Source organism: Corvus kubaryi, unplaced genomic scaffold, assembly GCF_017639235.1.
Source record: "Corvus kubaryi isolate FWS band 111438036 unplaced genomic scaffold, C.kubaryi_AGA036_p1.0 37209, whole genome shotgun sequence".
Lineage (NCBI taxonomy): Eukaryota > Metazoa > Chordata > Aves > Passeriformes > Corvidae > Corvus > Corvus kubaryi.
In genome coordinates this window covers 1066165-1086878 of record NW_024581060.1, presented here as the reverse complement: position 1 = coordinate 1086878, position 20714 = coordinate 1066165, and the positions used below count along the sequence as shown (strand labels likewise).

The 20714-nt window shown below is 51.3% G+C and overlaps 1 protein-coding gene and 1 long non-coding RNA gene across 2 annotated transcripts; both read left to right on the top strand.

Annotated features, from left to right (window-relative positions):
• The first annotated feature begins 5118 nt into the window (after positions 1-5118).
• LOC121661888 lies at positions 5119-11350 on the top strand. The gene is made up of 3 exons (XR_006015113.1): positions 5119-5891; positions 10356-10542; positions 11187-11350. It is a non-coding gene; the product is annotated as an uncharacterized LOC121661888 (long non-coding RNA).
• Positions 11351-11510: 160 nt separating this feature from the next.
• On the top strand, positions 11511-18808 carry PTAFR (platelet activating factor receptor). The gene is given in 4 exon segments (XM_042022514.1): positions 11511-11594; positions 11597-11617; positions 15302-15349; positions 15351-18808. Coding segments are annotated over 4 exon segments (1212 nt in total). The 5' UTR covers positions 11511-11525; the 3' UTR covers positions 16425-18808.
• The last annotated feature ends 1906 nt before the right edge of the window (positions 18809-20714 follow it).

The following is a 20714-nucleotide window of genomic DNA, read 5'->3' as shown; positions in this document are numbered from 1 at the left end:
CAAGAGGCTGGGAGAAGATGGCTTTTCCTGGGATGTTGCCTGGGTAGAGGCAGGTGTGCCAGGATCTGTGCTGAGAACTGAGCTTGTGACTGGGCCTTGGAGGAGGGTGGATGCGTTGGGAGGACTTGGGCATCTGTGAGGAGCGTGACTCCTCAGAGCTGTGAGGTGAGCTCAAACTCATGACTTTTGGATTTTTAAATTCCTGCTTTCTGTGTGTTGTAAGTTTTTAAAGACATTCTTAGCTGTTTAAAGGTGTTGAAAATGGAATGTGCGACAGACTCCTGTGTGCCAGGCAGGTTTCTCTGGGGACCTTTCTGCAAGCTCTTCTCATAGCCATCCCCATACCTGGGTCCTGTGGAGAGCTGCTTCCATGAAGCTGATGCTTTCCTTCCTCCTCATGGCCGTTAGCCAGGTCCTTTCACTTGAGTTTGCACTCATATGTTGCATTCGTACATGCCCTCTTCAAGTGAGCATGATCCTTCGTGCTGCTCCTTGTGTCTTGGGCGTTGGCGACGGCTCACTCTGGGAAGGTTGGTTCTGCTGCTCCGGGAAAGGTGCCTCCAGCTACTTGTGTCCCAGCTCTTCCAGTTTTAATGAACTGCCTCCTATTCCTGCTTACTGGGGAGGAGCAACATGACTGAGCTGTGTTACCCAAATGTGTCTGCAGGAAGAGCAGCTCCCAGGGAAGGTAGTGCTTCCTTATGGGACTGGGACTTAGCTGAACCTGCTGAAGGGAGCCTGGTGCTCTCCACTCACCTTCTTTTCTTTTCCTCTCATGCACTGGTCTGTATGGCCAGATGTAAAATGAAATGTCCTTCCCTTATAAAATGAAGGTATTTTGGTGCTTTATACATTAAATAACTCCTAACACAGCAGAACCCGAGTTCCTATTTTCTGCGTAAACACGGGAATGTAGTTTCTTATTTGCCCTGTGAGGTGTAATGTGCTAAATAGATCACTTGAGATGAACCTGGAGGGGCAAGGCACTGCTTATAAAGTAACATGTCGGTGATGTCTGGGTGGAACATGAGCCAAACATTAGCTAGCAGCAGAGTAAGATGGGCTGACAGGTCTGGGAGCCACTGAACTGTTCAGGCACTGAAATTACTTTTTATGGGCAGAACCTATTATTCCAGTAACTGGGAATGTGTTGGTAGGACATAACTTCCTTGTCAAGGCAGCGATTGGCTGCATTTGTTCTGGGAGAAATGTCAGCTGACTTATGCTGTTGTCTCTCTCCCTGGCTGGAAGACTCAAGCAGCTCTGGGTAGCAGCTCACATCATCAGTGTTTCCAACTGCAGTTTCTCAGTGCCCAGAGGACATGCTGCCCCTCCAACCTGCCTGCCTCTTCTTCACCTGTGAAAGTATTTCTAGCTTACGAGATCTGTCCCCATCACTCTTGTCCCAGGGTCCTTCCCTTTGATACTGAAACCCTGGTCTCTAGCAGTATTTCCTTGCCAATGGTGTAATGTCTTTAATGCTCTTTAAGGTGTTTTCTTTGCATTTTTTTCAGGTAGCTCAGGATGGGTCCTGTGAGAACTTGAAAAATTTGTAGGACCCAGTTATGCTCTGATTCTGCTGCTCAGAGCTGTGTGTATGTTGACAAGAACGTGCCTAGGGCAGTGGCTCACCACTGGCTCTTGAGGGGTACAGCTGGAGCCATGGGCCCAGGTCCATGCACTTCTGCTGTGAGTCACTGTTTTCAACTGGATCTGACTGGGTTGGGACAGTGAAATGTGCAGCTTGCAACAATGCTGTTTCATGCTCAGTTTAGCTATTTCTTTTCCCTTGGCTTCCTGCCCTACCTATGATATGCTTCTGTGTCTGAATATGCAGTTTTTCCTTTCTTATCTACCCAGCCAAGTCCTGAGAAGCTTCCCATCTGCCAGGGGGGCTTGGGCAGTACTGAAGAACCTGAGGCTTTCCTGGGTATTTCTCTGCTCCACTGGAAGGAACATGGGAGGTTAATTCTGATCTTTGTATCCTATGTAGAAGCAAACTGGTTTGAATTGCCTCGGTGGAAGTAAGTGAGTGCACAATGTGGATGCGGGCTGGGCCATTGCCTGGCCCCTGCCACACATGTCACGGTAGTAGGGCGGATTGAATGGAATGTTGTTTAATTTCAAGAGGTAGAGATGCGTAGAGAGAGGGATCTCTAGGCACCTTACTGGAGCTCTTTTGGGGTCAGTAAACTCAACTATTCGTCCTTGATGTACAGGACAAGAAAATGCATTGCTGGGAATGAGGAGTAATTTTGTTTCCTTTCAGGAGAAGTAGTACCAGGGACTTGCAGCAGTGCCTTTTAGTAGGGTCTTGGCTTTGGTTTCCTGTGGAAATAACTTCTCTGTGTCCAGTTCCCACAGAATGTCTGGGGAAGTCAGCTAAAGTTTGGCTTTGTTTTCTGGGCATCCAGAGGCCACATCTGAAGCTCCTTGTTCCAGTCTGAGGCAGGGAGCTTGCCTTCCCCTCCCTACATACTCGGCAAGGGTGTATCTGCTGTTCAGCACTTGTGAGATGGGGAAGGACCTTTACAAGGTACTTGGTTTCTTGTGTCTGAGAATAGAAAAGGTCAACTGCTCATGTATAGATAAAGGGAATGGGGCAGAACTTTCCTGTCTGGTGCTACTGTGCAGTTTAGGAATGAGAATGGAGGATCCTCTGAGTGTGTAGACAAGCTGAGATCTAGATTTCACCTGGTAGCACAGCTATTCAGTAAAGCCTAGACTGAGTTATCACCTGTGGGATCTGCCAGAGATAAAATCTATTCTTGATAAGACATAAATCAGTGTGCTACTTAACATTTATCTTAGTTTGGCAAACACAGTGATGTGCTCTGAATTCACCATCAACTCCTTCTCCCTGGACAGGAACAGCTCTTTCACTGTATGCCATTTGTATTTCAGGGTGTAACTAGTTCTCGGGATTAGCTGAAGCCAGTGATGTGCTGGGTGAAGGGATGCAGGTGGGAGAGATCAATGGTTTGTGCTTTCCTCACCTTTCAGATGAGTTTCTTTTGCTAGTCTTTGTCTTAAACAACTGAAACTGGAGAGAAACTGTGAGAGGTTGGCCTTAATGTAGGAGGTTTCCCTGAGAAACAACTGGGTGATAGCCGTGTGTTAGCTACAGAGATCGGGTGTCTTGTCTTCCTTTTCCTCTTGCAAACTGCAGTGTGAGCCAGACCTCCCCTGCTCTGGTAGCTGAGTTCTACATTTCTAGGATTCCCTCAACCTGAGGGAAGGCATGAAGTTACATTGGGGTGGGTTTAAGTTGGATATCAGGAGAAGGTTCTTGCCCCAGAGGGTGTCAGGCACTGAACAGGCTCCCCAGGGAAGGGGTTACAGCTCCAAGGCTGCCAGAGCTCCAGGAGCATTTGGACAATGCTCTCAGGGACAGGGTGGGATTGCTAGAGTGTCCTGGGCAGGGCCTGGAGTTGGACTCAATGATCCTTGTGGGTCCCTTCCAACTCAGGATATTCTAAGATTCTACAACTCACCAGCAGAAAAGGGGCATTGTCCCCTGTGTTGTGCCCCAGCACAGCATGCTTGGCCTGGCCCTGTGTAGGGCTGTGCTGGCTGGGTTGGAAACCTCGCCAGGTTTATTTTTCAGAACTCCTGGCAGTACATCTGCTGATGAGGCTCCCCTGCCTTCCCATCTGGGTTACCTCCTTGTGCTTCTTGGCAGGTGCAACTGTCACAGCCCTGGTTTCGTGTTGTGCAAAGAAGGGGAAGATGTTTTGAGGCTGCTGCTCTGCTAGGCTGGGATCCCTCTTGGATCTCAGCGCTGCAATGACCACCATGTGCACTTTTATCTGGGATGTAGTTGAGCTGCCTGCTTCACTGTTGAGGCTCAGCAGCCTTCCTGTGAGGAAGTCTCCCTTTCACACCAGCTGGAGGGCTTTGAACTTACAGATACATATCTTGGGGCAATTAGGTCTTTGTAGCAGAGCTCTGCTGCAGCCCATTCAGAGCCATTAAATGGGCTCTGGGAGGCATTCCTGGCCTTCCCTGGCTGCCTACTGCATTCACATTCCCTTTCTGGGATGATCTGGGATAAAGTCTGTGGGCACTCTTATAACAGTTTTTCAGGGTGGAATGGAGTTGCAGGAGTGTGTTTTGATTACAGGGTGGGCACCTGTAAAGGAAAACAACACACACGTGCCAGCGTGATTGTTGCAGTTCAAATCACAGAACTGGAGCGTTTTGGGGAAAGACCTCTGTAGGTCTTTAATTTGACCTTGTGTTTGAGGTGGGGCTGTCACTAATGATAGGTGAGATTAGCTGGGGCTTTATCTGGGCAAGCATAAGGATGAGATCCCTGGCCTCCCTGTGTTTCTCTCCCAGGGATGAACACTCCTTGTACTGAAAATACTTCATGGACATGCATCCTGACTGTCTTGCATCTCGGTTTGTGGCTTTTGCCCATTGTCACACTGTTTGTCACTACTGAGAAGAGTTCATGCCTGTCCTCTGCAACTTCACTTCCAGGAGCTGCAGGCAGTGATCAGATGGTCCCTCTACCTCAGGGCTGTTCCAGCCTGTGCCCCAAGCTCAGACTGTGGTGCCAGCTCTCTGCCTTTCCAGTTCTCCACATCCCTTTTAAGCTGCCCAAGCTGTTCAAGTGCAGTGTCACCAGCCTGATGCAGAGGGGACATTAACTGTCCTCATTCTCTGGCTGTGCTCCTGGCGGAGCCTGGCTGCCTTAATTCACAACCTGGCTGGCAACTTTCTTTGATGGGAAAGGCCATAGTTAAACTGGTGCAGCTTGGTTGTTTGGTTGGGAAGTTGGGATGTTTGCTGCAGCTCTGCAGTTGGGTGCCCGGGGAGCTCCAGGGTGTGCAGCCAGCCAGTTCCTTCTGGCAGCAGTCCTTTGTGCACCTATGAGTTGTGACTGTCTTGCCCTTCAGGACTGTCTTTTCACACTTCCTTTCCTGCCACTGTCAGAGCCAATTCTTACCAACAAAGAAACCCCAACAACATTTCCTTGTTAAACAACCCACAGGGCCTAAAGGGAGCAGACAGAAACACATGTGATTTCTTGTTATAACATGAGTGACTCAGGCGAATGTTGTGCCCATGACTCAAGCAATGCCAGTGCCATAGAATATATCAGAGGAAACCCCATGTGGAACCTGGGCAGAGCAGTGCCAGTGGCAGCAGGAAGGAGTGGGTCCCCCATGTGCCCAACCACCCTTTCTTCCCAGGCTGAAGGAGCACAAGGACCAAGGGGGATTTATACTGCTGCAGAAGCGATACAAGAATGAGCTGCCACAGCCTGGAGTATTTTCTGGCTGATGTTTTCTGATATGGGTCTCCCACAGCAGAGCAGTGCCCTTCCTGGCACTTTGCTGATGATTCTCCACCTATCATGGAAGCCTTGGAACGAGCACTCACTCTTCTGCCGCCTGACCCTGGGATCTGGAGGGAAATGAAGAGCCCAGAGGACAGATCTGGTAGGGGCACTGGTCCCCCCTTGCTGACCTGGGACCACCTCTGCACCCCTGGCCCTGCCAGGGAAGTGCCCCTGACCTGGAGCTACTCCAGGGCTGGGCTACTGGCCTGTGAGGCACCAGGTGCCACAGGAGTGTGACATGCCCCTCACGATGAATGGAGCTTCAACCACTGTGTCCCTTCCACCGCCTGCCCAAGGAAGGACCACAGGAACTGGTGTCAAGCTCCAGGGTGCAGCCAGGGCACGGCTAAGCATGTCACAAGTGCCAAGAGGGAAGTGACTCACTCACCTGGGAGCCAGCACAACGCCCTCTTCCTGTCGGAGCCTCTTCCCAGGCAGGAGCATACTGACGGCTCAGCCCTGCTGGTGTCTCCACTTGCGGCAGGGATCTGGCGGGCTGGGGTCTGTGACTGAGCTGGAGCAGGGGCTCTGTGACCCGAGGGTAAGACGCTCCTTTCCCTTTTGCTTGCTCTTTCAGGCGTCCCTCCCCAAGCTCCACAAGCTCCTTCTGTGTCTGGGTAACTCAGGACACGGGCTGGCTCAACATCCCCCATGGATCTCTGAGCCATGGCATCTCAGACAGTGCCAAAGGCTTCAGAGACATCTTCATCCTCCCAACCTGGGTATGGGAAGACGCTCCTTGTTCTGCGTGCCCAGCAAGCAGGGATGAGGTGATGAAGTGCATTGTGACAGCATGAGTCAGGCGGGTGCTGCTGGTGTCTTTGGGGCTGTGGGGAGAGGAACTGCTCCCACCCAGCTCCTATTCCACCCCTGAGTGACAACGACCCTGGCTTCGCTTGGATGCTGTGAAGCAAGGCGAGGAGTCCTGCCTGGCCCTTCCTCCTGTGAGGAAGAGGAGGCAATGCTTGGAGCCTCTCAAGGAGTCCAGGTCCCTCATCCCATTCATCCACAGCCCCTGCCCAGGCTGGGCAGGCAGATGGGGTAGAGGGCCAGCAGCTGTGGCAGGAAGTGTCTCGCTGAAGTTGGGAGCAGCAGGAGCAGTGTCCCAGCTGTGGCAGCTCAGGCAGGACATGGCTTTTGCCTCCAGCAGAGCTGTGACAGCCTGGGGCTGTAACACACAAATCCTGACATGATGGCCCATGAACTCACCCCTCTGCCCAGTGCAGCAGGGCTGCACTTAGGAACCAAAACCAACTGGAGGCTGCCCTGCTCCCTGCCTCATCCACTGCTGGTGAGGCTGTCCAGCTACCAGCAGTGACATTCTCTGCCAGTCTGGGCAATCTCTGTGGCACAGCCAGCAGCAGAAGCCATGCCCTGCCTTTACAGCTGCCAGAGGGTACCCAGGAAGTGCTGCTGCCACTGCCCCAGGAGTGGCTTCTGGCCGATGGGTTGGTGTGTTTTCCTGCTGAGCAAGCCCAGCTCTGGGGCACATTCCTGCAGCGTTGGTAACAAGTTGGGGACACACTGTGCTCGGCTCTGAAGTGCTCATGATGGGGGAAGCTGAGTTTATTTAGTATTTCTTTCCTGAAACAAGCAAAAGAAAATTTTGCAGAGTGTTACATGAGTAGTGGGAACTCACAGACAGTAACACTCAGCACTAGCTCAGCACGTGCTGCAGCTCCAAAAGAACTTCATGCTTTTTCAAAGAGTCATCCTGGCACTCAAGAATGTGTTCCGGGGACTGGAACCAGCAGGGACCAAGCTCGTCTGTGTGCCAGTGGCTGGTGCTGTCACAAGCTCCATGTTGGTATTTCATCTTGTCCTTGTTTGCTGCTTGTGTCACTGACAGGGCAGTCACAGACCCATCAGCAGAAATGCTGCTCTTCCATTTGCACTCCTTGGAGAGCTCTTCTCTGCCAACACAGTGTATCTTGCTCTTGGGAAGAAATCTCTGGATACTTGCTTATAAAATCAAGAGTTTCTGATCCCTCCAAAATTTACATGTGGTTATCCAAAGCAAGTATGTTGCAAACGGGCTCCATCTAAGAAGGAAATAACCCCAAGGACATGTGCCAGAGGCAGGTGGTGCTTACAGGAGGCACTGGGCATCTGCCATGGCAGTATGTGCTGCCATGAGAATGCTGCTGGGTGCCAGACCCATGGGGAACAGCCACTGCCCACCAATCAGACTGTGTGGGGTTATCCCCAGACAGTAGAATTTGGAGCAGCTGCTCTGGGATCCAGCACTTACAACAGCCTGAAGGACTATCAGTGCTCCTTAACAGCATCTATGGGAATCAGAATAAAAGAAGTTAATTTATTTTTTATTAGGTTGCAAGTTGGCTTGATGAAAGTAAAGGCATATTCAAGACTGGTTTTTTTCTCAACTCAGCCTTGCATGGCTGTCAGAGCTGTCAGCCTGTGTGTGCATTCCCTGGGTGGGAAGAGCGGGAAATAGTGTCAAGCACAGGGCAGTCAGACTGCCAGGAGTGCTGAACAAGCCTAGCCTCCCCTGGCAAAATGCATCAATATAGGATTCAAAGTTACATGCTCAGAAATTGGCATCAGGGCCAGGAGAGCAGGGAAAGACGGTCTCCAGGAGGGAAGGTAGTAAAAAGGAGAAGCTACCTGTGGGCACTCTATGGGGGCAAAGGAACCTGCTGATGCAGAATGGCCATGCTGCAGGGCTGAGCAGAGGAAGGATGAAGACTTCTGAAGGTTCCTCCCCAGCCCAAAACCCCCTAGGCTTTCGTTTCCTCTAAGGGCTGCATTGTGGCAGGGCAGTGAGCCAAGATTTGTCAAGTGTTGCTACATCCCCTGCGAGCACTCCCCATGCCCCTGACATCACTGGCTGCTCTCCCCAGAGACATGGGCTGGCCGTCAGCCAAACTCCGTAGGCTGCTCTTGTTCGGTTTTAAGTTTGAACCCCCAGAAGCAGCCTAAAGGGCAGAGCTGGGGCTTTGTCTCACCCATGAAGGCTCAGGCTCCTTCATCCCTACAGCGGCTGATGGGAAGGGGAAAGCAGGAAGGATGTCTGGTGGCAGAAGGAAGGAGATGGCTGCAGCTTCCATCCCAGCACAGCTCTGGAGCATCACTGCCAGAGCCTCAGCTCACCCTGATCTGGCCTGACAGAGACAGAGCCTGGCTGTCCCTTGCTCCACATGCCAGCCTCCTGTGCAGCCCACCCTGCTGAGGCTCCCATCCCATGTGGTGCAGTTGCTATGCAGGTCCCTCACATTACAGGGGTTACACTCTGCTCAGGGGGCTTCCAGATACCTTGGCCACCCTGTGCTGTTGTTGTGGGGGACTAGAGTGACCCCACAGCAGCTCAGACACGTCCAGCTGTGGTGCCAGTTGTGGTGTCCATGGACTTCCGGTTGTCTTGGAGTTCTCCCTGAGCAGGGTTCAGAGCAGCAGGATTGTCCTGCAGTTTGCAGAGCACTTGCACGTCTCTAGCCTGGCTGGAGCTCAGCTGGGGCTCCTGGCAGCTGCCTGGCACCTGGATGCACACCTGCAGAGCACTGTGCTGAAATGCACGCCAGGTGTTTCCCTCTGTAGTGACCCTGGGAAAGGCTACCTGCACCCTCTGGGGAGAGCCAATCCAGGCTTTGCCTGTCCCTGGCTGGAGACACCCAGGCACTGGCATGGACAGTGGGTGGGTTCTGGCATGGTGCTGGCTGCCCTGGTACTGTGCAGCCCATAACCTTGGGAATCCTGAGGCCAGGTGAGCCAAAAGCCAGCATAGAGCAGCACTGCTGCTGTCCACCTTGGCTCCTCTGTCAGTACCCCATCTCCTTCACTGATGAGGAGATTGCCATATTCCAGCTAAGAGCCAGGGCTCACCAGCCCAACAACAGAAGTGTGACTTGAAAGTGTCCCAGTGTCTGTGCCAGCTCCTTGCTCTTGGAGAAGTTTGGCTGGTGTCCTTAGTGGTGAGGCGCAGGGTACACAACCCTCAGCCTGTCCTTGTGGCTCCCAGGACATGAAGTCATGCCATGGGGGTCTCTGGTGCCCCCACAGTACGGACATGGCCAGGACCTTCTGTGGAATGTTTGCCATAGGGGGCATTTCGTGAGAAGAGCCAGGAGAGCTTTTCCCAGTCTTTCCAGAGGAACTCCAGTGCAGACTGGCTTCTTTTGCTGTTGCTTGGGCCCCTGTCATTCCTCAGCAGCCTTGTGGCAGGCTTGGACACACCTTTGTCCTGGTCATGGACGCTGCAGCTCTGTTCAAGTGTGTTTCACAGTGAGCCCAAGCACCAGACTCAGAGCTCTGGTTCCTTTAGGTGTGTCAGGTGTGAGGTTTTTGCTCTAAGCTCACATCTGTACTGCATGCAGGTGTAAGGGCAGAGGAAGGCATGGAGGGCAGGTTAATCATCGCCATGGGAGCTACAGCCTGGGGATTTATTGGCTACGGCTACATGGGATTTACGGCTTGGCTGGGACATGCGTGCAGCTTTGCTTGTCAGTGGTGTCTCTCTGAGCACCCCGCCATAAGCATCGCCATGCTGAGTGAGCTTCAGGCTGCCACAGGTAACGGTGGACATAATGTGATGGTGTATGGGACAGGTGACGATCTGTCCTGCTGTGGTGTCTCACTGTCTGCTGAATACGCCCGAGATAAAGGGAGGCTTGGGATGTTGGAATCCCTGAATTAGCTCCAACACAAGTGTAAAGGAGACTACTAGGGAATGAGTCTGTCCATATATGAGTTTCCTGTCTCTTCCTTTCCTGGAAGTTATTAAGTGGAAGTTCTTCTGCCATTCATCTGTTTGGGAGGAAGATGCTCAAAAAGTTGTCTAATCCCAAATCTAACTGGGGACACAGAGTGGATTCCTAATCTGCCTTTAGAGGAAAATCCCAATTTTGCCCTCTTTCAGGATCATCAGAAGCAGAGATACTCTGAGGAAAAAGCCTTAAGGACTTTCCAGACCTTTGCTGTCTTTCCTCTACAGCTTATTTTATTTCTCATTTCCTTTAGCTGATGTCACACATTTCCTCTTCTCTAGTGACTCTGCAGTCATGCTGCAATTGCTCTCATTCTGGTGCCCTGTTCTTAAGAGCTGCCAGTGTGGAGACTGTCCAGCCCCGGGGCAGGGAAAATAACATCTGGGAGACAGCCAAGCATCCTCAGTGAAACCCCCACCGCTACTAAGGCTGAAGATGGACATATTGTGCTGAATTTTTTCAACTCTGGTAAGCAGAAAATATACTTTATTAGTACTATTCCTCTTGGAATATACTCTTGCTGATGGCAGAGCTTGCTTGCATCTATAAGCCAGTAAATCCTGACTGGGAGAGCATGGTCCATGGGAGAGTCTATAGACTGGGAGCAGGATCAGCAGGTGTCCTGGCCATGCTCTGCTGCTCAGCTGATTACTTCCACCTTCAGCCCTGCATCCAGTGGGGCTGATGATACAAGCCACCTGGGATTACTGGCTGGGGGACTGTGGACAAGGCAGTGGCTTGGGCTGCAGGTCTCAGGGGGTTTGGCCAGGTGGCACAGGCTGCTGCAGCAGAGAACAGCCACCCATACCCTGCCCATGGTGCCTGCTTGTCTTTCTGCTGGCACAGGCAGTATGAACAGGCTTCAGAGAAAGGGGAACTGCCTCAACAGGACAGGCTGAGTGAGAGCCCCTGTATAGTGCTCCAGAGCCCAGGGCTCAGGGCATGCCCAAGTGTACAGAGACATGAGCTTGGGTTCCTTAGGCTGAAGAGGGAATTGGGCATTGGGTAAATTCTGTGGGGAATGGTGCTATGTTCTCTTCAAGCCGTGCTTAGTAGAAAATATCACTTGGCTCATGAGAAGGAAAGAACACCTCTCTTGTGATTACGTGCAGAACACTGGCATTGGAACAGCACAGCCTCCTCATGCAAAGATAGCTGAGCTCTACCAGGTGCTGCTGGGGCCAGGAGATGGCACTACCCTCTCCTGCGGGCCACCTTTGCCAGAGATTTCAGCAGACTGGAAGCAGTCACGGAGCATGTTCTCGCACTCACCTCTCCATTTCAGAGCACAGCCCTCTGGCTCAAGCCCACCTTCTGTGCAGGACTCTGCTGTGGAGAGGACATGCATTTTTGCTCTCCCTTCCACCCCATCTGCTAAATCTGGCAGCTGGTGTGTAGTCTGGAGACCAGTAAAGTTCACCAGAGCTCCTGGGTAAAGCTTGGTGGCCACCATGTCATTGTGCAGCACCAGAAATGGAGGCATAGGTGGACAGTGCCCTGGGGCACTGTCTGAAGGGACTTTGTGAACAACAGCTGTGCCCAGGTATTGTATGTGAGCACTTCTCCTCATGAATCCTGCTAGAGAGATGCATTACCTGATTTCTCCCCCCAGCCCCCTACTCTTGGTATACTCAGCTCTGGTGCCACAGGAATAGAGCACCTTTCATTGCAAAGATCTCAGCCCTAAGCACCAGAACTATTTGCTGGTGTTGCAGATAGTCACAGCAGTGTGAATTTATGATGCAGATTTGGAAAAAAAAAAAAAAGAGTTCTCTAATGATCTTAGGTTATTAGGATTTCTTGGGTTTTTATTCCTTATTCTAATGTCAGAGTAGTGTATCAAACATAACACTCCCCACTAGTTTGTCTTGCCTCTGCACGGTCTCACCCCTACCCTGAATGTCCATATTTGCCTGGTGCCCTCCCAAGCTGAGATGCAAATCCTGCCACCCGGCACATCTCTGCAGTGGAGATGGCCCCTCAGAGAGTGGCAGAGCTGGGCTGAGACTCAGACAGTGATGCAAGGTCACGTTGTGACAATTACTGCTTCTCATCCATCATAGACGAGGGTGTGCAAGCTGATCCCTGAGATGACCAGGACTTGCCTTATGTTCTGCATGAATCAAAGGAGAACAGGGGACAGAGAGTGGGCCCTGCCTGCTCTGGATCCCCTCCATAGGGCAGCAGTGAGTGACAGAGGGATGTGCCAAACTCTGTGGCTACACCCTGATTGTGTCACATCCTAGCTCGTCCTCCTGGCTACCATCACCTGAATAATCTACTGCCCCTTGGAGATCAGGGGGCTCTCAGCAGGGTGGCAGAGATCAAGGTGAATGAGGAGAAATACATGTGTCACCTGGGGCCAACTCCCACTACTGCCACAGCTGTGTGTCCATTCCACACGGACTGTGGCTGGAAGACTGATCTTAAGGACACTTGGAACCCAGCATTGCCCAGCATGCAGCTGCCTGGGAGGGTCCAAATCTTGTAATTGTCGTGTCCTTAGGGGACCTGTGAGGCGTGAGGAAGAACAAGACATCAGGAAGATGACTGCTACCTTCCTCTCCTAATGACTGGAGAGCAGTACCAAGGGGTGCAATTCTGTGGAAAAAGGGAGAGCAAGCTCTAGCTCCAGCTGACTTCCCCATTTGCAGAGGAAAATTGCAAACATGCAAATGTGTAAATGAGGAACAACAGCACAAGGGCACCCAGGGGGACTCAGCCCACAGAGGATGGGATGGGGGTTCCTGGCACTGCCTGCTGCTGGGGAGGATCCAAAATGTTTTGAGGCAGAAGGGCACCTGCTCAGCAAGTCTTTGGGGAAATGCCTGTTTTCCATGGGGCTGGTGGAGCTGAGGCAAGCCCAGTACAATGAGCAGCACCCGGCATTCCCAGCATAACTCACTCCAGTTTAGGCTTCATGACTGGTGGTAAAGTTTACTCACTCTCAAGGAAAACCACTGTGTTCTGACAATTCCATTAAAAACTCAGCAGTCTCAGCCCCAGCAAGCAGCCCCACTGAGGGCTCTCCCACTGCTCTCCCTGCAGCAGCCACTTGTCTTGCCATGAAGGGACAGGGAGAGAAAAACATGCAGACCTGCAGGAGCGTGTCATGGTGATGTAAGTGCTTGCCCAGCATCACACAGGCAGTCAGTGCTGGAGCTGGGAGCAGGTTGCGCGTCCTCTGAAGGGTAAAAGCAGCAGGTTAAAGTATACAAGGGATTAGATGAGATTCATGTAGAACTGAGACAGGGATGTACAATATTGAGGATGCAGAAATTTGATACAGAATCATATAACCACAGACTGGTTTGGGCTCATCTCATTCCGCCCCATCATGGGCAGCGACACTTTCCACTATCCCGGGTTGCTCCAAGCCCTGTCCAACCTGGCCTTGGAGACTTCCAGGGATGGACTGACTGATATGTTCAAACTGTAGGCAAGAGTTGAAGAAATCCCCAGTGAGGTGGAGACTGCTAATACCAAACCCTGAAGGTGTTTCTGTAGAGACAGTGTTTGCCAACAGCCTGACATGGAAGCGCAGAATTGCTGCTGCTGCCTCTTGCATCTGACAAAGAAATGGGGCAGGGGGGAAGGGAGACAGGTTGATTTGATGACAACTTGAGTTCAAAATGATGATAGCCAAGACTTTAAGATAGATACCCTGAGGTGAGAATTAACAATGTGGCACAAAACATCACTCATTATTTACTGAGAACAACAACTGAGAGGTCTGGTGGCCTGTGAAGGGGATGTTGGGTGTCTGCAGTGCCGGAAGCTGAGAGACCAAACACAGTCTCTACAAGTGTAAGCAGGAAAATATCAGAAAACAACAGGTAGATGGTGACTGGAAACGACCCCATGCCCAGCAGGTCTGCTGAGGAAACAGAGCTGGGAGGAGTAGTGATACACCAGTCCTGGGCTGCCATTTATCCAGACCTGGGCAGGCTGGAGAGGAACCTCATGCATTCAGCAATGGCAAGTGCAGAGTCCTGTGCCTGGAGAGGAATAACCCCATGCACTAGTACCTGCTGGAGGCTGCCCTGCTGGACAGCAGCTCTGTAAGAAGGACCTGGGGGTCCTGATAGACTCCCATGAGCCAGCAGTGTGCCCTCGTGGCCAAGAACGCCAGTGGTGTCCTGGGGCACATGAGGAAGACTGTAGCAGGTTGAAGAAGGTGATCCCGCCCCTCTAGTCAGCCCAGGTGGGGCCACATCTGGAGTGCTGTGTCCACTTCTGGGCTCCTCAATCTAGAATTAAACTCCTCAAGGAAGTCATGAAGCTCCTGGGTCTAGTAGAGGCTGCAGAGATGATGAAGGGGACTGGAGCATCTCTCTGATGAGGAAAGGCTGAGGGAGCGGGGGCTGTTCAGCCTTGAGAAGAGATTTCCGAGAGGGAACCTCATCCCTGTCTGTCTGTGTCTGCAGGGAGGGATGAGGACAACAGGACCAGACTCTTTTCAGTGGTGGCCAGCAACAGGACATGGACACCAGGCACAAATTGAAACACAGGAAGTTCGATCTGAATATGAGAAAAACTTAGCTGTGAGGGTGACAAAGCCCTGGAACGGGCTGCCCAGAGAGGCTGTGGAGTCTCCTTCCCTGGAGTTATTCAATCCCCATCTGGATGCCATCCTGTACAACTTTCTCAGGGGAATCTGCTTCAGCAGGGGCTGGGCCAGGTGATCTCCCTAGGTCTTTTCCAACCCCAACTCTTCTGGGATTCTGTGAGACATTTTTACCACATATTGTTTCACTTTAAAATAAGTATAAACAAGTTAAAAAGTATCAGGAACCATGGTGGGAGGTAGGGGCATGGGGGAGGTGGCAGGGGAAGAAACGAGAACCAGATGCAGGGACAGGACGAGTCATAGAAAACAGTCCTGATTATAGTAAAAGATTAAAGAAGCTTGAGACAGGGCTCATATTATTTTTAGCTAGGAACAGATTATTTTATCTAAGAACTCTCATGCAGAAAAGTATTTTAAGATTAGAGATGAGTGATCTGAGACCTCATTGTAGCAAACAATGCTGGATGAAGACACAGAGGGGTTTTTTTGTATGTTGTGGAAATGGGATCAAAGAGAGGAGCAAGGAGACAGGGCAGGTGTCTGGCTGGAACCAAGGCATCAGCAGAACTCCTATGGTCATAGCTGAAAATGAAAGGTGGGGTTTGGCTTGGCAATGGGGCCAAACCAATCAGCTTGATTTATGCTTTCTATTTTTAGGTAAGAAGAAAAGCTACAGCAGGAAGTTGTGCTTTAGATGTGCCCACTCAACACCATGATGTCTGGAAAGGGCAAAGAGGGTGCGGAAAGCAGTGCTGATTCCTACATTTCATGCCACATAGACTCCGAGTTTCGCTACAACCTCTTCACTGTTTTCTACAGCATTATTTTCATTTTGGGCTTTGTTGCCAACTGCTATGTTCTCTGGATTTTCAGCCATATTTACCCCACCAAGAAACTCACTGAAATCAAGATATTCATGGTGAACCTGACAGTAGCTGACTTGCTCTTCTTAGTTACAATGCCAATGTGGATTGTTTACTACTACCACCATGGAGACTGGATCATGCCTGAGTTCCTCTGCAATGTGGCTGGGTGTTTATTTTTTGTTAATACTTACTCTTCTGTTGCCTTTCTGATGGTCATCACATACAATCGTTACCAAGCTGTGACTAATCCTATTAAAGCTGCTCAGCTGACCACCCAGAGGAGAGGTATCTACCTATCAGCAGCTATCTGGATCATAATAGTGGGCAGCTCTTTGTATTACCTTTTTGACAATAATACTAATCAGGAGGAGGTTGACTCCAGGAATTTCACGCGGTGCTTTGAGCGCTATGACTCCTCGAGTGATGTTTCAGCTGTTCTCGCCATTCATGTCATCATCTGCATCCTCTTCTATATCATTTTCTTTTTAATACTAGGTTGGAACATTGTCATTATCAGGACCTTGTTCTCCAAGTCAGTGCATCCACGGAAGAGCAATCACGTCAAGCAAAGGGCCCTCTGGATGGTGTGCACAGTGCTGGCTGTATTCATCATAAGCTTTGTGCCCCATCACATCGTGGACCTGCCCTGGACTCTGACTGTTCTGGAGCAGTGGAAGAAGGAAAACTGTCAGCTGCGCCAGCAGCTCAACGATGCTCACCAGGTGACTTTGTGCCTCTTGAGTACAAACTGTGTGTTGGACCCGATCATCTACTGCTTCCTCACCAAGAAGTTCCAGAAGCATCTTTCTGAAAACCTGAAAAGCATGAAAGGGAGTCGCAAGTGCTCCAGGCAAACAACAGACACGGTGATTGAGGGCACCATTCATCAAGAGGAAGCCATTAGGATCTGTTAGGGCCACTCTGCATGTTCTGATTGCACATGGAGAGGTGTGAATTATTCACTCATCTTTTCTCAGGAAGAGGCGCCAAGGGACACAACAGAGGACCAGGATTTTATATTTTCTTTTTCCCGTTAGATAGAAGAATGGACACTCCTTTCTTCTATCACATGCAATTGGCAGAACTGGAACCTGCAGTAATCTGGCAGCAAAGCTCCTTCTGTCTGGGCTGGTGTTCTCATGGGCACTGAGAACAGCTCAGATGACCTGCTTTAATGTGAAAGAAGTATGTCACTGAGCCTCTCCAGTGAGCAGCTAGAAGCTGAGCACGCCAAAATTACCCATCCCTGCTCCTCTGCCTGCCCAGCTCTCGCAGAGGATCCAGTATCAGAGCTGTAAGGGACTTCTAAAAGATCTGGAAGAACAGACTGAGCTGTGAGTATCATCTGGTGGCTTTTCTAAGCAGCTTACATGGTCCTGTGAAGAGAGTCTGAGCTGACAAAGCTCTTGGGTGGCTGTAAGGGACGTAGTCCATGGACATCCTCAACTGCTGTCAAAGAGATCTGCACCTCTGATCCCTTCATCCCTTCTTACCGACTCACCTGGTCTTCTGGGATCCAAACTCAATAGATGTCTGGGAGTAGCTATTATGAATCTTTGCTTCCAGATCTTGAGTCAGTAAAGTAGGGAAGGAAAGGAAGAGAAATTGGCAGTGCCTCAGCACAACTCCCTCCCCCTCCACCAGATCAGCATTATGGCCAAAGGCCACTATGGTCTGCCTTGGCTTCCTGTGTGAGAGCAGAACTGGCCAGCCAGTGGCCTCATGCACTCAGTTTAGTAATTTCTGACTGACTGCATCTGTTTGTGACACCCAGTCTTGCTCAGGAGGCTCCAGATAACAGAGGACTACTGTCAGCATGGGCATTATGATAAGAAAAAAAAGCTTAAAATGCTTCTGGATCTTTGTACTTATTTATTTAAATTGGGGTTATAGTCATTACATTATTCCTTCCTCCAGCCTTTCCAGTTCTGCTGCAAAGAAACGAAGCTGATTAGTTCTTGATCTACAGCAAGGGAAGTGTTAGGTCAGGACACTTGACAGACAAATAATTCACACACTCCAACAGCACTGGAGACCCCTCACCCAGGGCCGGATGCAGTCCACTTTGCCCAGGGCAAAGTGATTTTCCATGGGTGCTGAGTTCTGTTACCAGTCATGAGACACTCCGGGTTCCTTTTCTGACCCAAATTGCTCAATCTAGCACAGGAAATTGGGCAGAGAAGGGAACTTACTTGTTTTCACAACAGTTGTTGGTTCCCTAAATGATCTAGTCTGTTGATGACAGGAAGAGTGTATCTGACCTGTGACACCAATTATTCATGTGCAGGACAGCAGCCTTCCCACACCTGCCTGAGAACAGGAGAGATAAGCTCAAGCCTTTCCAAAGACAGGGCCAATATTTGTACTGCTTTGCCTGTATCCAGTGGAGATATGGGTCCTTCAGATGTATGCTCTGGAGCTCCTCAGGCAGCTTGTGTCCTTATTTGTGCCAATGAGGAAAAGAACGAAGATATTTATTGTTCTAAGGCCATTTCCAAGGCCAGCCCTGCACTCCAGGCCCAGTGCCAGACAGAGGAAACAGTCTGATCACAATAGGAATGCATCTCCCTCCTAGTCCTGGGCTCTGTTCCAGTAATGGCCACCCACAACAAACACTTGCCAGCACCTCGTGCTCCTCAGGCACGTTCAAAGATACACCCTGATTCTGCAGAGCCACAGCACACGGGAAGGGAACAATTTCTGTAATTTAAAAGCCTAAATCTGGCTTGCTGGAGGAATCTGCCTCTGTTTCTGCACTGTTCTGTGGGCATATTCTGGATGAGGAGCTTGGCAGCTGGTGGGGAGGGGGGGACCTGCTTTCCCCCCTTGGCTCCCAGCAATAGTGGAGCTCTCATTTCACAGATCCCAAACCCCCGAATAGATGGAGTTTGGCAACTATCGGAGGAAATGGAAAGAAATTTTACATGGAGAGCTGGTAGATGCATGATCTACCAATTCCTGGAAAGCTCGCAAGAGTTTATAGTTTAGCTCTTCACCATGGGTACATAAGAGGCTTTATTCCATGGCTAGCACTGTGGGCTCAGGGAACAAACATTAACTTGCATCTCAGGAAAAGGCTAAGTGGAGGGAAAAGCCCCAAGGCCACTTCAGGAGATGTTGCAGTAATTAGTCAGTAAAAATGCATTTCTAAAAACCAGGCTAAGCTGCTACTTCTGTTCCTGGAATTACTTTCTTGTTTTTACTGCAATGTTGTATTACTCTGCTTTACCTTGCAATGAAATGGATCCTCAAAAGTTCTTTTAAATAAAGTGTGTTCTCCAAGTGTTTTGCCCTTTAACTTTTCTGACCTTCTCATCTTTCTGTATTCATACTTGAAGGAAAGCCTTGGTACCACACCGAAACAGCTCCAATGTGCCTTTTGGGGTTTTTTTATAACCATCATATGAACTCTTGGGAGAGGTGAAATTAAAGGCTCAGCAAGGTTCTACCTGCTAAAAGGGAAGGGGAAAGAAATAAGTTCAGATAGGAAACAATTTACGAAAAATCTGCTAGAGCTCTCCAAAACCCAACCAGACAAAACCCCCTGAACTCTCTGACCTGCATATGGGAAATTTATACAAACCAATTGTGTTGGGGTCCCTCCCCCGCCGTGTAGCCCTGGGAGAGGGGCCCTGAGGGCACAGACACGGGGTTTCCCTGCCCCTGCTCAGCCTCGTTCCCACTGGTTGGTTTGTGTTCCCTGCGCGGGCAGAAGGACCCTTGGTCCCGTGACTGGAACAGTTCCTCGGCAGAGCTCCGGCCATGCGGCTGGAGGAATAAACATCTCTGAAACATCTAGCAAGAATCTGTCTGTCCGTACATATTTCCTTTCCACGGGACTCCTGGTTTGATATATGTATGTTGCAGTATCCCCACTGCAACACAACTGTGCGGCTCAGATGTGACAAACCATTTTAACGTATTGGGTTTGCGGGGCTAGGCTGTGGTAGCGGAGAAGGCGAGGGGTGGGGAGGGCTGCAGGGATGTTTTTTTTGGGAAGCTGTCAGAAGCTTTCCCCGTGTCCAATGAAGCCAAAGCCATTCGGCTCCAGGGCGGACCCGAGCCCATCAGTGACGGTGGCAGCACCTTTCGGATAACATTATAAAGAAGGAAAAACAGTTATTGCACAGGAGCAATTCGTAGCCAAAGAAAAGAGTGAGAATATGTGAGAAACAGCCATGCAGAGCCCAGTGTCAGTGGGGAAGGAGGGCAGGACTTGCTCCAGGTGCTGGGGCTGACATTCCCCTGCAGCCCATGGCGGGGCAGCGCATGGTGGGGCAGCTGTGCCCCTGCAGCCCATGGAGGGCACGGGGGTGCAGAGATGCACCTGCAGCCCCTGGAGGAGCCCACGCCGGAGCAGGGGGATGTCCGAGAGACTGTGACCACGTGGGAAGCCAGAGCTGGAGCAGTCTTGGCAGAACCTGCGGACCCGTGGAGAGAGAAGTCCACGCTGGAGCAGGTTTGCTGGCAGGACTTGTGGCCCCATGGGGGACCGGCAGTGGAGCTGCCTGTTCCTAGAAGACTGACCCCATGGGAAAGATGCCACGCTGGAGCAGGGAAAATTCTGAAGAGTCCACTGAAGAGTCCATCCCTTGAGGAGGGAGAGGCAGGGAGAGAGCGTGTGATCCCCTATTCCCCGGCCCCAGCACTGCTGTGGGGAGGAGAGAGAGAATCGGGAATACAGCCGAGTCCAACAAGCAGGGAGGGGTGGGGGATTAAGATGTGGATTTATTTCTTATTACCCTACTCTGATTTCTCTAGCAGTAAATTAAACGGATTCCCCCAGCCGGATCATGTTTGCCGTACCGGTGCTGGGTGAGAGATCTCTCCTGCACTGCTGTCGCCCTACCACCCTTGGTCCTGTTTTCTCTCCCCTACCCAGCTGAGGAGTGCGGTGACGGAGCGGCTTTGGTGGCACCCAGCCGGGCTGGCCCCGCTATTAAATACCCGTTGGGACGGTGAGCGGAGGGGAGGCTCCGGGAACGCAGCACTGGCCAGACGCGCAGCGGCACTCCGCGGTACCCCGCGGCTCCCTCGCGGCGCGGGCGCGGCGCAGCCCGGCCCCGGCGCAGCGCGGCCCCCACCGGCCCCGCCCCGGGGCAGTGACGCCACTGCCGGCGCCGCGCGCTCTGTTCCGGCGGCGGGTGGGGAGCGCGGGCGCCGCTGCCAAGTCCCCAGCACCCCCCGGGCCCGGCTCCGGAGCC